Source organism: Pyrgilauda ruficollis, unplaced genomic scaffold, assembly GCF_017590135.1.
Source record: "Pyrgilauda ruficollis isolate IOZ18807 unplaced genomic scaffold, ASM1759013v1 scaffold98, whole genome shotgun sequence".
Taxonomy (NCBI): Eukaryota; Metazoa; Chordata; class Aves; order Passeriformes; family Passeridae; genus Pyrgilauda; species Pyrgilauda ruficollis.
This window is the reverse complement of record NW_024531932.1, coordinates 819,420-834,976: the sequence shown is the minus strand read 5'-3', so window position 1 is coordinate 834,976 and position 15,557 is coordinate 819,420. Positions and strand designations below refer to the sequence as shown.

General features: G+C 47.6%; 1 protein-coding gene and 1 long non-coding RNA gene across 3 annotated transcripts; one reads left to right on the top strand and one right to left on the bottom strand.

The window, feature by feature from the left end:
• Positions 1 to 160: 160 nt before the first annotated feature.
• LOC121365669 lies at positions 161 to 2,488 on the top strand. 2 transcript variants are annotated; one of them, XR_005957051.1, is made up of 4 exons: positions 161 to 401; positions 849 to 1,078; positions 1,197 to 1,300; positions 2,324 to 2,488. It is a non-coding gene; the product is annotated as an uncharacterized LOC121365669 (long non-coding RNA). The 2 variants fall into 2 exon arrangements; XR_005957052.1 differs by lacking the exon at positions 849 to 1,078.
• On the bottom strand, positions 1,960 to 12,052 carry TACR2 (tachykinin receptor 2). The gene is made up of 5 exons (XM_041490047.1): positions 11,634 to 12,052; positions 7,838 to 8,032; positions 4,381 to 4,537; positions 3,531 to 3,727; positions 1,960 to 2,362 (listed from the first exon to the last, which is right to left on the bottom strand). Exons 1-5 carry the CDS (start codon positions 12,035 to 12,037, stop codon positions 2,167 to 2,169), a joined length of 1,149 nt encoding a protein of 382 aa, XP_041345981.1. The 5' UTR covers positions 12,038 to 12,052; the 3' UTR covers positions 1,960 to 2,166.
• Positions 12,053 to 15,557: the final 3,505 nt, after the last annotated feature.

The window sequence follows — 15,557 nt, the reverse complement described above, 5'->3', positions numbered from 1 at the left end:
CAGGAGAGGGATTTATTGCTGACCTGGATGTCTTTACTGCTGTGTGGTATTTAATCCTGTCTATATTTATTAATGGAGAATTGCATGTACTTACCATGGGGCATGGTGTTCCTGTTGCCTCATGTATCACAGGAATAACATAGCCTGCTGTGTAACAAGGGCTTGGGGCATCTCTGCTTCCTTAACTGTTGCTGTTTCTATGGGATAAAACCTCAGGATCTGCACCTTGAGTCCACCAGGGCACAGAGAATTCCTTTTGCAACGTGAAGAAATCATCCTCTGTTTTCTGCTCCCAGCAAGAGAAAGAGATGCCTTGAGCTGTCAGAAAACATCAGTGCCAGTCAGGGACTGCACTGGCAGCACTCTGGGGCATCTGGAATAGACTCTGGCTGGATGTTCAGGTGTGATGGAAGAGGGAGGGGGAAGGTGGGATGCTCAAGATAGGCCTGTTTAATCTAAAAAGCTCTGCATCAGAAAGCTGCAGAGTTTAAAGGCCTTAGACTCAGCAGCTGGGCAGGGGGAGTACAGCTCATGTATATCAAATACTGAGCTCTGTGAGTAGGTGTCCTTCACTTCCTCAGAGCAGGAGTCTCTGCCAGGTCCCAGCGATGTGTGCCTGGCAGAGCATCCCTCCCAAAGGGTTTTCCATCCCTTTGGCAGAGTGACTTGGTGGTGGCTGTCTGTAAATGCCCAGCAGGCTGGCCTGGGGAGAGGGCTGGCCAGGTGACATCTGGACTAGAAATTGTCTGCTGGAATGAGTTAAAGTCGTGAACTTTTGCAGAGGGGCCTGGGGTCTGTTGTGCCAATAGTGGGACAAGTTTGTTGCGTAACATAATTGTTCTCCACAGAGCCAGGGAGGTGGAGAAGTGAAGAACATATATCTCGTTCCTGTATTGGAACAGGCTTGGCAAAATCGTATCCCTGAGTACTCTTTCAGTTCAAGCCATGAACTTTTTCTCTGGATTTACTGCAGAATTTAAACCTGGCAGCACTTTGTAGTTTGGCTTTCACAGAGCAAAGGAGAATATTTCAAATAACTGGATCTTGTCAACATCACAGGAGCTTTTTAATTGATAAGGTATGGCTCTGTGATACTATTTGCAAACCTGTCACGAGAGGTGAAGGTGATTGTGAGGTGCTACTTATCACACCATTATTAAATGCTGTATTACTTTTGCATAATGTTTGTATTTCAGCTTCTCCTGGGTTGTGTGCCTGTACATAATGCCTCAGGCTGGGAAGATGACATATTCTAGCTTTTATTTTCATATCTGGGAAGAGCAGTGAGGATAAGTATGGGGTAAGTCTGGAAAGGGAAGGTGAAGGGACTATCTGGGAAAAGACAGCGATGGACCACTGCTGTTAGGACTAAAAGGAAGTAAAGAAGGTGGATTCTGATTGGATCCATGAGCCCTGACCAAGCCAGTGGCCATCCCTGGCTACTGACTCTTCTGAGAGCCTTGCTCTCCAAATTAGGCACCACAGTTAATGTGAAGGGGAAATCACTTGAGCATGGTTTAATAGGAAACCAACATCATATTTTGGGACAAGGTTATAGAAATCCGTGCAATGACAACATCTAAAGGAACTGTTTCTGCTGGTGAAATTGCAGGCATAAAAATCCCAGAATGCAGAAAATTTTGAGGGCAGGCTGGATTTTTCAGTCAGGATGTGTTAGTATTTGCCTTTATTGTAAGCAGGCTTTGGTCCACAGTGCCTTGGGGCTGCTGAGCCCTGGGACTGGGCTGCCCACACAGCCCTGGGGATCATCCCAGCTGAGCCCCAGCCTTTCTGCTCCATTGCCTCTTTCCTGAATTCAAATGTCTTGATGGAACAGAAATCAGGAGATCACAATGTAGAAGGGAATCATTTATATTCTCCTGACTGGCACTGCCTCAGATCTGCTTTGCTGATTTCTTGACCTCCTGGGCCTGATGTCTGTTCTGTATTGCAGTTGTTGATGTAAGGGAGGGCTAAACTCGTATCTGTAGCTTGGACCTACATGGATATAAGTGTCATCAACACACTGCCTTCAATGCTGATGGCATCTAAGGAAGTCCTGTAGGAAACAGTTGCTCCAGAGAAAAAGACCTGCTTTTCAGGCTTCTTCAGATCTGCTGCCTTGGCATGGTGTATGGGCATGGAGCCAGAACCAGGAGCAGGCAATCAAAGTGTTAATTGGGTGAGGGTAAATGATGTCTTCTCTTTCTCATTCAGCTGAGTTTCTGTGTTGAAACTTGTTGTTCTTGACTTCCTGTGGGTTGTCTGGTAGAGGGATGGGGACATAAGTTTAAGTTTGTCTTTTTCTGTTGCTTTTATGCAGGGACACCACCGGAAGGCTAGCTTGAATCCAGAGCGAAACCTGTGAAAGTGAGAAAAGCAATGAAATGGTGAAATGATCTTCCTAATTGTGCAGAGAATGAACAAACTCATGACTTGGTTCTACCTGTGAATGACTATGGAAATAAATATTCCTACTGAAATCAAAGGAATGAGGTGAAAAGCTAAATGCATGAAACCATGGAGGGAGGTGCACTAGGAGTTCCTGATCAGATTTCCTGATTTAAGTATTTTAAGTAAACATACATGATCGGTGAAATGGCAGGGAGTTTGGTGTGCTGGCCATGCTGGTGACTGCATTTGTGAGACAGAAAATCTGAGGAAAATACATGAGTTTACTCAGTGCGAGCTTTAAAAAACCCAAAAAACTATGAATAACTAAATGAGGAAGCTGTCTGCTTTCTGAGAGGGGAGGGGGAGGACATGCTTGTGTACTTCATGTTAAATACAGTTTGGGTGAATGGACTTCTTTTGCCAGCTCCCAGCAGGATGGTGTTTGAAATGCAAGCCTCGCAGCATCGCTCTGGGCTGCTGCAGTCCCAGTGAAACTGCCCAGGACGCGTGCTGGTAACCATTTGTCACCTTTGAAGCTCGCAGCGAGCCTGAAGAGGGCTGGGGGGGTGAAGGGTGCGGGATTTTGGCACGGATAGATCCGCGGGCAGCCGGAGCAGCTAGCTCCCTGCGCTCTGCATCGCACAGAGCAAGAGGGACATCTCTTGGCACGCTGGGGATGCGCTCCCCCGGCTGCTCCCTCGCTGTGACACGTCCCCATGGCACCTTCACGGGCACCCGGGGGCTGCTCCCGCTTCCCACCCCTGGGGGTGAGCCCAGGATTGTGCTGGGGGGGCCTGGGAAGGGCAGGTGGCTGAGCCAGCCCAGCATTAGCTCAGCAGTGCAGGGATTACGGATCCCTCCCTTGGGAACAGGATGCTCTGCATGTGGAAATGGGTGCAAGTGTGGCTGTGCTGCTCCTGTGCCTGCTGCCCGTGCTTTATTCAGAGACAGAAGATGCCACGGGCCGGGTTAAGAGCTCAGAGTGCGTCCCATTATCAGCACAGGGTAAGTTAAGTTGTCTCGTTGACCTAAGGGCTGCAGTTGAAAATCATAGCTGTTCTCACCTCCAGAGATTTGTGCTTTTTTCAGGCTGAGATTTTAGTTTTCTCTTTGCACACGTGCTCACACTACCTCACCTCTGGTTCAGGCAGCAGTAGATGATGGGGTTGTACATTGTTGAGCTCATGGCGAGGAGGAAGACTGCGAGGTACACCTGCTGGATGTACTTCTGCTGGTAGATGTCTTCCTTGAAGCTCCCCAGGATGAAGTATATGTGATAGGGCAGCCAGCAGACAGCAAAAATGATCACCACTACCACCATCGTCTTCACAAACTAGGAAACCAAAACCAAGGGGTTATTCCTGGGCTCTGGGCAATTGGGCTTGTTGGGGCAGTGGGAAGTGCTGGTGTCACTTTGAGCCTGGTTTGCCCTCCCAAAGTGCAGAGTATGGAATGTAGACCTGCACTGCAGTGGCAAAGAAACCAACCCTGGTGAACTGGGAACAGAGAGGGAGTGCCCTGGCCATGGAAACTGGGACAGGGAGGGAGTGCCCTGGTGATGGGAACAGGGCGGGGGTTAAAGCAAACCTTTCCCAGAGCACTGAGTGGACTCTGCAGAGGAGCTGCTTGTAGCTGCAGCAGGGAGCTGTGCAGGGAAAGGAGATTGCTGCTCTTACACTGAGACTGCTCCACCCTGTCCAGAGTTTCAGCCTGGTTTATTCTGTGTGGATTCTCTTCAGTCTCTAAGGGCTGCTGGCAGCCAGCCTGCTGCTGTGAGCCTTTCTTCCTTGAAGGCTGGCTGGTGCACGCAATCACCATTTTTTTCAAACTTGCAGGCTGATGCCCTTTACCCCAGACACGAAATATTTTGTTAACCTTTCAAGCCCAATCCCACAAGATTTTGTATGGAACACCAGCTCCATTTTGGAACTGAAGCCAGCAGGGCTGGTGTGCTGGGGGTGATGATACTTAAGTTTCACTTCTGACCTTTTTTTTGGCATTAACTTGGTGTTGGTAGTGGACTCTGTTCAGGTGGTTGTCTGGAGCCGTGCTGCTCCACAGAGTAACTCCTATAATGCTGTATGCAACAAACATCACCATTAAAGGCAGCAAATAAATCAACACAATCACGGCAATGTGGTACCTGAAAGAGAAGAAGAGGCAGTTTTTCACAGTCAGTATGGCTCTTGGAGAGCTCTTTCACAAACTGTCTTTTGGATATGTATGCTGGCTCCTATTAGTGAAACCACGAAGAAACTTTGCCTATAATTTTTGTTACAGGGACTTCTGTAAACAGCAAAATCTCATCTCTCTTGTGGTGTGATGGGGGATCCTTGGGCTGGATTCCCTGCTCTTTCAAGACAGAGTAACACCACTGCTCTTTCAGCAGAGGGTTGCAGTCCAGGGCCACGTGCACTGAGCTTTGCTATTCCCCTGCTGCCAGGAGGAGAGAGAGAGAGGGTGGTAAAAGTACAAGTCCTTAAATCACAGGTATGGGAAAGGAATAGTCCAGAAACTATAGAGTAACGTGATGAATGCAGCAGTGGCAACAGTGGAAAGAAGCCAGATCAGGGACTGTGAAAGGCATCTGGCTGCTAACAGGGTGCACAAAGATGCAGCCAGTGAGGAAGGGATGTTGCCTGTATTTGTGTAGCTGGCTGTTTTTATTTGTGTGAGCACACACAGTTAATGTACCACCAACAGGCCACTCAGTCACAGCTCCAGCTGAAAGCACTGGCATCCATTCCCTTAGCTGCATTTTAACCTCAGCCCTTTCTAGCTTTCCATGTCACCCCACAAACTTCTGCTGGTTCCCTCGTGCTGGGGGCTGATTAGTTTAAGCAATCACCATTTATGGGAAGGGAACAACCTGCTCAGTCCCTTGCAGCAGCTGTCAAATGAACATAAACAGAGTGAAAAGTAGGATTAGGCAGGAGGGCTCCGGCACACACTGCTGGCAGTGACCCCAAAATGCTGGGGGGTGCAAATGGTCTTTCTCAGTCTGACAAGGCTCTAGGGTTACTCCTCACATGAGTGCTTTGCTGTTGAATGGGTGCTGGGGCCTGGAGTGGTGTTTGTTCCTTGGGGTGGCTGCAAATACCAGACTGGTGGCTGCATAAAGAAAAATATTATATTTGCGAGATGTGGCATGTTTGTCCCTGTCTGTCTTCCACTTTTTCCTACTGTGCTCAGAGCAGTTCCTCTTTTGTAGGTCTAATGCTGTGTGTGGAGTGCAGCAAAGCCCTTTTAGGGTTCCCATCCAAGGGAGGATGGGAGCCTGAGTTTGAGCATATGTAAAAAGAAACTTTTAGTCTTGTAGCTTTGCTACTTTGCTGCAAAGTTAACCTGTCACCAGAAGAAAAATCCTCTGTGGTTAAGGTTCTTTACTCTGGTTAAACTTCTATATCCTTTATAGCCAGTATTTTTCAGGCACTGGCAGTCAGTAGTGCATTGTTTGGGGTTTTTAATATTATTGTGATTTTTATTTTTTTACTTCCTTCTGTCATAATTACACACATCTTTCCTGCAGAAAAGGATTTTCCTATGTTCTGAAGTCTAGAAATCTTGAAAGATGGGTTTATTCAACTGCAAAGGATTCAGAGGACACACAGTCAACACAGGAACCCAGCTCTCAATTTTTTTTGTTGTTTTTCTTTGGGTTTCTTAGTATTTCTTTTCCTTGTTATTTGGACTAGTATGTGAATGGCTACACATGGCTTTTAATGTTACAGGGACTTCTGTAAGCAGCAAAATCTCATCTCTCTGCTGGTGTGATAAGGGGTCCTTGGGCTGGATTCCCTGCTCCTTCAAGACAGAGGAACATCATTGATCTTTTAGCAGAGGGTTGCAGTCTCACAGAGGACACACAAATCCATTAACAAAGTGCATTCAGAGGACACACAGTCAACACAGGAACCCAGCTCTCCATTTTTTTGTTGTTTTTCTTTGGGTTCCTTAGTATTTCTTTTCCTTGTTATTTGGACTAGTATATGAATGGCTGCACAAGGCTTTTTCTCCATGGTCTGTGCTGCAGGCATCTGTCCCAACAAACCCATCACTCAGTAAGGTTTCTGGGGAGCAATGTTTCCCACTTCCTTTCTAAGAGAGATAGCAAAACCTGCAGAGCTGAGGCTGTTCAGGGAGGGAGAGCTGGTGAGTGATGGATTGTGGTCAAGAGCTGCTGCTCTTCAGCTGAAGATCCCAGAAAGGACCTGCCCTGCTACTTGCCACGTTCAGGACCAGCCTTTCCAGCCCACAGGGGCTTTGTCAGCATGCTGGGGAACTCATCTGAATCCTTTCCATGCCATGGATGTGGGAAAGATAAACCTCATGCTCTTCATCTGGATGGAATAGTCACCAGTGACTCATGTATTAGTGGTTATCTATTCTCCCTCCTCCTCTATCCACAGGAGCCTGGCACACTGCTCCCCAAAAAGTACCAGAGGGTACCAAAAAGGAGCCTCCAGGAGGAGGAGCATCACCCAGCATGAGAAGTTTGAGCCTGCTCAAACTGGGAACAACTGGCAACCACTGTCTGCACATGCTGCAGCTTGCCCAAAATGACACAAAGGTCGTGGAACTTGGCACATATTAGTGTGAAAATCAGTTAGTTTGGTAATAGCTGAGTTGAGGAGGCATCCAGCTGCCTGCCAGAGATGAAGACTGAGCAGGGAAAATGTCTCACGTGCATGGAGCCTTCACAGTGGGTTTTGGTTTGAAAAATTGCACTTTGTTAATTGATCTGTTCCTTTTCCTCATTTCTTCCATTGCTACTTTTATATAAATATGTTTTGTTTGATAAATTTCTCAAAGGTTCATGGTGTGCTTTGCATGATGAGTAATCCCAGCAGATCCCCTGAATGCAGGGTATGGCCTGCTTAATCTGTTTGAACAATCTTGCTTTCAAGCAGGAGGAAATCACTGTGAGGCTCAGGAACCTTCAGGAGCGCAGATGTGTGCCCAGATAAATATGTCTATAAAACCCTAGGATGTTTGAAACATGCTGCTCTCTGGTTTTATTTTCCTTTTACTCCCACAGAGGGCAGCATAATTTTTAACTAATTACGTGGCTTCTCAGCATTAAAGATACCCAGTTTCCTCCTGCCCGATGGAGGAAGAAAATCCAGAGCCTTTGAAACCAGGATTTACTGATTGTTTAGAGACTTTTTGAACTGGTTTCCCTTAAATTCCCCAAGTGCTGTATGTAGGGTTTCTGGACGTTATAACCAGCTTTCAAAGCAGGGGTGGAGGGCAGGTTCAGGATTGCCCTGAACCACGATCACCTGGCAGCTTTTTCCACATCTGGCTCAAATTGAGTTTGGATGGGCTGCCCCAGCCCCACACTCTCCTGCTCTCTCTCCCAGCACTCTCCACAGCCAGCAGTTTGGAAGTTATTTTCCTGGCTAACTTTAGCCTGAATTAGGAGTTTTATCACGTCTCTTACGCCAGCTGGTGCTTGGATCCAACATCATCAGGCCAGACCACGATGCATTTCATGGTGCCGTTGTCCACGGTGATCTCGGCGTAGAAGCACTGCGGGAAGGCAAGCCCGAATGCCACCAGCCAGATGATCCCAATGATGACCCTGGTGCTTCCAGCAGACAGCCTGGGCTTGAAGGGGTGAATGATGGCCACGTACCTGCAAGAAACAGGTGTAGAGCTTTTACAGTGAGATTGGCAGTCTGTACAACAGACACAGCAAGTGTAAAAACTCACCAGGAGTGAGCGGGCTTTATTAATACAGACATTTTGACAGGTTCCAGGCTGTAAATAATAAGGAACTAAATCCTTTCTGGAGAGAATGATTGCAAGTCTTAGGGCAGAATATATTAAACCCACGTGGATGGATGTTGCTGGTGTGAGGAGGAAGCAGTCTTTTATATCCTCTGCATACAGGCTTTGCAAGCATTCCCCTTATGGGATTTTTCATAGAATCCCAGAATGGTTTGGGGTTGGAAGGCACCTTAAAGATTACCAAGTTCCAATCCCCAGCCATGGGCAGGACACCTTCCACTATCCCAGGTTGCTCCAAGCCCTGTCCAACTTGGCCTTGAATACTTCCAGGGATGGGGCAGCCACAACTCCTCTAGGCACCCTGTGCCAGAGGAAGAATTTCTTCCCAATATCCCATCTAACCCTTCACTGCATCAGTGTGAAGCCATTGCCCCGTCCTGTCACTCCAGGCCCTTGTGAAAAGTATTCTCCCTCTTTTATTGAAGTTATTTTTGCAAGTGCCTTACCAAAAAAAGCCCAGCCAAGTATGCTTTTTCTTCCTAATTATGTCCATCTCTGATGCTTCATATTAGCACAAGAGCAGACTGGGCTCTTGAGTATCCTTTACCCTGATTTTTTCCCCACTGATTTTTAGCTGTGGAAAACTCCTGCTGTCTCCCTCTGTCTGTGGCTGCCTCTTGTGCTTGCAGAGGAGGGAAGGGCTGACCCTTTCATCCACGCCTGCTCAGAGCCCTCAGGCACATCTGACTATTGGATCACTCATGAGCCCTCTGGTTTTAAGTTCCCTGTGTGGAAATGCACGGTGTTGTAACGAGTACACAATCAATTATGCATTTCTTGTCATGCTGTCCCTGTGCTTTGTCATGGTCGCAACAAAGGCAAAATAGAGTGGAAAATGCCCATTGCCTCCTGGTTTTCATAGGACAAATCTGACAAATTGTGCTGTCTCTTAGCCAGGCTGTTGGTAGGGAGCTGTGCCCAGCTGCTGCTGCAGGACAGGCAGCACAGGGAGCAATCCAGGGCTGCACAGCAGCAGGGCCGTATTTAGCTCTAACATTTTCATGTCACCTCACTTTTCTTTAGCTTGCCATAGGCAGTGTTACACAGTGCTCGAGTCTGCTCAGGGAGGAATCCCCTGGTGGGTATTCTCCAGAGTGTTTGCCCACAGAAGTGCCTGAAATGGTGATCTGTGGCCCTCAGTGAATGGCAAGTCCTGGGAATAAATGATGCCAGCCACCGTGCTGTCACTGCAGCCCGTGCTGCAGACACCAAAGGTGTTACAGGGCTGGGTGCAGGCTTTCCCCTGAGGCAAGCTGTGATTTTAGGTGAGCTCCTGCAAGCTGGGAGATTTATCAAACCTGCTGAGATCTCCTGGCCCCTCTTGCTGTGTGGCAGCTTAGCCTTTATCCCCGTGCTCTCGTGCTCCTTGTGCCCTCTCTCAATGCCCCTGTGACATCCCAGGATGCTGGGACTACAATCTTCCTCTGCTCCTCAGGCGTGTAGACAAAACAAGCTGAATTTTGGACCCTCTAGTGCACTTTCCAAGCAGGCCATAGGAGACTTTGCTAAGCAGAGTGTGAAACTCGAGCTGATCGATCAGGCTCATTTCTGCCTCCAGGGCTGCAGTGGGAACAGCTGCTCTGGGAATGGGGAGATGGAGTGATCCTAGACCCAACAGTGAGCAGTATCACCAGGGCTTTTCCATGCCAGAAAAAAGTGACTTAGAGCTATCACTTCTCAGCCTCCTTGCTTAAAATAAACCACTTCAGATGATGTTTTTATAGAAGTTAAACACTGCAGCTGGAGTGGACACAAGTTCTCTTAACAATAAATGGAAGCGTCGAGTTTCCAGGAGACAGTCAGGATCTATTTTAAGGCTAACTAAAGAATAGCTAAATATGGTTTGCAGCGAGGTGCCAAGTCCTCTTTCTGATCTGTGCCATGTAACTAAAGAGATTTTGGCTATATAGGTGCTTTCACCAAAAATCCCTAAGGAGCATGAGTAAGAAGACATGACAACAGGCTGAAACGGCTTTTAAAAAGCATTCTTTGTCAGACAAATGTATAAAATAGCAGCTAACAACAACCCTTGATTTACAGCCAGGAGCAGCAAAAGAATATTTGAGTCTAAACTGCGCTGCCATTGATTCTAAATAGGGATTTGCTTTCATCTGGACAACTGCAGACTGACAAACACATCCCTCAGCCCTGTCCCCAGCTCCTGCACAGGTTTCAGCCGGCATCCCACGTGAGAAAAGCCCTTTTCTCTCTCCCAGCCTGTTCATGCGGTGAGATTGGTGTGTGATCGCTTCCTGAGGCTGGGTGTGCCGGGCTGATCCCAGCTGCGACCCCCGTGGCTCAGGCAGCACGGCGCTTTGGATGGCTCCGGAGGGAGGGAGCTGCAAGAGCCCCTGTGGATACAGGGAACTGAAGGAAACTGCAAAGTCAGCAGCAGGGCTTTGATAAAGGAGTGCTGGTGTTTCACTCCTTTGATAAAGGAGTGCCGGTATTTCACTCCTTTGATTTAGGAGTGCTGGTGTTTTTGGGTGCCGGGTCAGGCTGCCCCAGGGAAGTCTTCACCCTGAGGCTGCAGCAGGGAGAGGGGAAGGAAGGATGGAAGGAGGAAAGGGAAAGGGAAAGGGAAAGGGAAAGGGAAAGGGAAGGGAAGGGAAGGGAAGGGAAGGGAAGGGAAGGGAAGGGAAGGGAAGGGAAGGAAAGGAAAGGAAAGGAAAGGAAAGGAAAGGAAAGGAAAGGAAAGGAAAGGAAAGGAAAGGAAAGGAAAGGAAAGGAAAGGAAAGGAAAATAACCTCCTCTGCTTCTTGCACACAGCATTGCCTTTAAGGGAGGATACTCCCACAGGCTTTTCGCCGCTTTCTAGTGAAAAGGAAAAACAGCTTCATGCTATTTAACAATGAGCTGTAAACACAGTCAGACTCCAGAAATTAAAGCTTAAGTAAAAGTGACTTGGCAGTTGGAAGTGAATTTTATGAAAATACCAAGTTGCCCCAGAAGTCAAACGGAATCACTGTAATTACTTCCCTCCCTCTCGGAATAAGCAAGTTCTAATGAACCAGAGGAGCAGACTCTGCCATTCCTAATCTAATTCCCATTATTTCTGGTGGTTTGCTGGACTCACAGCAGGATTAGGGCTGCTGATAGTTTCAGCAGCCTGCAGCATATTCTCCTTTTTCCGGATATATCCGTCTCATGGTTTAAAAAAAACCCAACAAAGCCACATGAGAGTTTTCAGGATGATTGGGAAACAATTTATGATCAATAATGTGGGAACAACAAAAATACCAGCCACTTCCACTCATTACAGATTTGGGTGTGATTCAGACCAGGGATTAAACCACACCATAATTAGCATCAAACCCCACAGTCTGGCACTCCTTACACTTTGCTGATAAGGCACATGACAGAGCGGGGGCCAAACCATTGCAATGATTTTTTTCATGACTTACAGGGGATCTTTTTGGACTTCACCTTCTCCATTCACCTCTTACCTCTCTGCAGCCACGGCTGTCATGGAGTAAATGCTCACAAACACTGCAGTGATGGGGAACCAGTTCTGAAACCTGCAGAATTCCTCACCAAAGTACCAGACATTGTGGCTGGCATAGATAAAATTGAAGATGGTGTTGAAAGCGGACATCAGCAGGTCCGAAAGGGCCAAGTTCACGATGAAGTAATTGGTCGCGGTCCTCATCCTCCTGTGAGCCAGAATAATCCAGATGATGGTGGCATTGCCAAGGATGGATGTGACAACGATGAAGGAGTAGGTGATGGCCCACAGAGCAATCCTCCAGCCCGGCTGGCTGAACTGGGTTGCAGCTGTCCAGTTGCCGCCGTCCTGCAGGGAGCCAGCCTGCGAAACGCCGCTGGCGTTAAAAACGGAAAACACGCCCATGGCTTTTCACTTCTTGCAAGTGTAGAAGAAAATCTTCTGGCATCTGCTCATTTCCTTGCAGTGGATGCTGGTGTATGAATTTTCACGCATTTAACCAAGTGCTGTTAAAAGGACGTCGGGATGAGCTGCCTCATGTCCTCTCCTCCTGTTTTCCAAGTGATGCAATGCAGTTCCAGCAGGAGATGAGCGATGCCAAGGGCCTCCTCCTTCTTCCCTGGCATTTTAACCTATGCTTGAAGAGAAAAAAAAAACCTGAAGAACAACTCTCTTCTTCAAGTTTCTTTTTCCTCTAAAAAAGGAAGAAAAAAAAGGGAAAGGAAGATGTTTTCCAGGCCAGCAGCAAGTGATGCAGCAAGCAATCTTCCTTTAGATTACTTTTAGGGACAAGAGAACATAAACGGAAGCCAAAAAACACTTCAATCCAAGTAGAAATTCTTGGTCAGGGCAGCAGTTTTCTAAAGCACCAGGTGTCTGAATCCCCTGCAGTGGGACTGGGGACGTTTGCTGTTCTTTCCCTGTGCAGCTATTAAGCACGAGGTAGGAGCTGCACTGGGATAAAATCTCAGCAGGTTTTAAGGGGACTTTGAAAGGAGGTGGAGTCTCTTGCAGGGGAGAACTAAACAACAATTTGACATCAAATGAAATGTGGCAAAGTGGTACGTGGAGCTTCCCCCTTGCTGCACTCAGTTTTGAATAACCTCTGCAATGGCCACGCTGCCCTGTCAGGATTTTACAGGCTGACATGCAAGGGTAGTTACTTCTCCAGGTTTACCAGTCCTGCAATCCTCAAGTTTCCAGGACCCTGCCTGACTTCCCGTGAGCTCTCACAGCAAGAGAGAAACTGTATTTGATGCAATTCAGTAAGATCCTTCCTTTTGGATGGCTGCATCCCCTTTCCCAGGGTGTGCTGTGGGAACCTGGTGACCTCATGCACGCAGAAATTTTGGGTTCTTGTAGGAAAGAGGAAGCCCTGACGCTGCTCGGAGCACAGCGCTCCTGCTCGCCGTCAGCTTAAAGCAAAGCAGGAGTGACACTCAGAGGCTGAGACATCCAAGAGTGCTTGGCACTCACTCATGCCTGCTCAGCTGGGAGCTGAAGGGGTTTCAGGTATGAAAAGCTGCCTTCAGGATTCACAGTGCCTGTAGTGCTGGCATGGCAGCAGTTTTCCAGCTCCTGCAGCTGGTGCCAGGCTCTCCTGTAACAGGGCAGTGTTTATCAGCTCAGGATCCTTTGCACCAGCTCAGCCTGGAATCTTTCCTTGCTTCATTAATTTCTGGAGGCAGCCTTGAGTTAACCCATCACCTAAGCAACTCTTTCAAGCAGGTTTTCTCTGTTGCAATATTGCCCAGGTGTTGCTTCTAAAGAAATCAACACCTGTAGCCCTGCATGTAAAGTCCCCTCCTCTTCCCTGCAGGTAATCCCTCTCACTTCCCTACCCACAAACTGAAAAGGTGCACTTGTACACATCTTCCAGAGTGCATTCAAAGCTCTTCCAGGTGCTTCTTCAAAGTCTTACACCTCATTAAATAGCTTAGGGACCTTCCACTTTTTGTACACAGTTCAGGAGGGCTGTTCGTGACTTGCAATACCAATTCAACAGCTAATAGTGTTCTTCAAAAAAATTTTTAATGTGCTGTCTGAAATCCCTGCAAATTTGAAGGAGAATAGGAGCAAAACCCTCCACACATTTCACTGGGAGTGCCCTAAAGTGCTTTATCGCTTGCAGAAAGTAGAATGGGAGCATGTGCTTAGAAAAAGGGCTGCACTTAATTGACCCTTCAGTGGGGAAGCTGTAACCTCTCTCGGCTGACTTGGAAGACATTCAGGGTGCTCAGGTTTCTTAGGAACCTCCTTGTGAACCATCTGCCCCAGTCCCTGATCTGTTGCTCAGGTGATAATCGAAGAGCAGCCACCCTTTGGTCAACATTTCATCGTACGAGTCAGGAGGGATTTGCCTTCCTGTATCCACACCCACTCCTTTTATTCCTTTCTGGTTGTGCATTGACAAGGTTATCATCCTGGAGCCTGGCCAGCGATTTAGTGTGTGCTATCAGCCTTTTGACTTGAAAACTGGAGCAATTTTTGACACAGGCTGGCTCCAGGTTCCTCAGGGAAGTCACATTTGCCTGAGACGGTGGGTAAAACCTGCCTCACCAGTGGTTTTGGAGTTACACCAGAGAAAGGGACTACCTGAGAGCAGGGGGTTTGGGTTTGGCTGGTTTCACTGTTGTTTTTATTATGGGCAGGATTGTCAAGGCCAAACGTTACTGTGCTGAATCACCAATCTCAGGTCTGAGCAAAGGGTGAGATGCAAACAAAAGATGTGGGTCTGCAAGGTCAGGAAGGACGATTGAGGGATGTTTTGTGCTTTGGAAACATAATACAAAGTAATACAGGCAGTAGAGGCTTTAATTGTGTTGCAAGTTGGACTCTGCTTTTGGAGGAAGAACCTTTGTCTAGGGAGCAGCTCTGAGAGCAGGGCATGAGGACCACGAGCATCCCCCTGGGTGGGGCAAAGTGCAGCTGGCCTGCAGCTTCCTCAGCCAGACCTGGGCTGGAAGGAAGCAGCAAAACTGCCTCTGGTAGCACTGGAAAGCTTTGGGTCTTTCTGACATGGTTTGGTGCAGGGCTAGCTGTAGTTCACTTCTTTTTGCAGGGCTCCTAAAGCCCTGGGGCAAATGCTCTGCAGTCCACGGCTCTTGGTGTCTTTAGGACAACCCCTGGCGATGAGTAAGGAAATGTGGAAGTTACTGATCCTTAATAAGAACAAAACCACTGCTAGTTGTGCTGTTGGATGGTGCCAGGAGCAGATGCTGTAATGAACAATCTGCCAGGCTCTTTGCTGGAAAGCTGCACTGGGCTCAGGGGGAGAGAGCACAATCCTTTGTGACCCTTAGGCACTTCACAACATCTTACTTTAACCACCATTTGCTGCCAAACTACAATGTTTGGCTCATCAACTCATAACTTTTGTGTCCAGAAATCTTGCCATTTGTATAGACAAAGTCTGGGATTCAGGAAAAGAAAGGGATTGCCCAGTTATTGTCGTGCAGTTTCAATTATTGTCGCGCGGTTTCAAAACAGGAACCTGTTTTGATACATTGACTCAGTTCTGAGGGAAAACAACAGGAAAACAGACACTCCTTTACTCAGCTTCCAGCAGGATGTGCCCCGAAATTTTACGTGCAGGAATCAGCACAAAGGACAAGGTAAGGTAGTAAGAAAGTCAAACCAGAACAATTAATTTAGTTAAATAGTTCAACAAGGAAGATGCCTAAGGGACAAGAACATGCTTGGATGTGAATGACACCCCTGAGACACGAAGACTACGTGACTGACACTAATTCCCAGCAACTACATGTGATGGGATTTCCAGCCTGCATGCCATTGCTAAGTGTCAGGGATATTTGCAAATCTCTCTGAAAATTGAAGCTGTTGATATTTTAGAGGATGAATGCTCTAGGGACATTGTATTTCTGTCAGAAACATTAGAGGTGAAGAGCTGTTCTGTTGCCGGGAG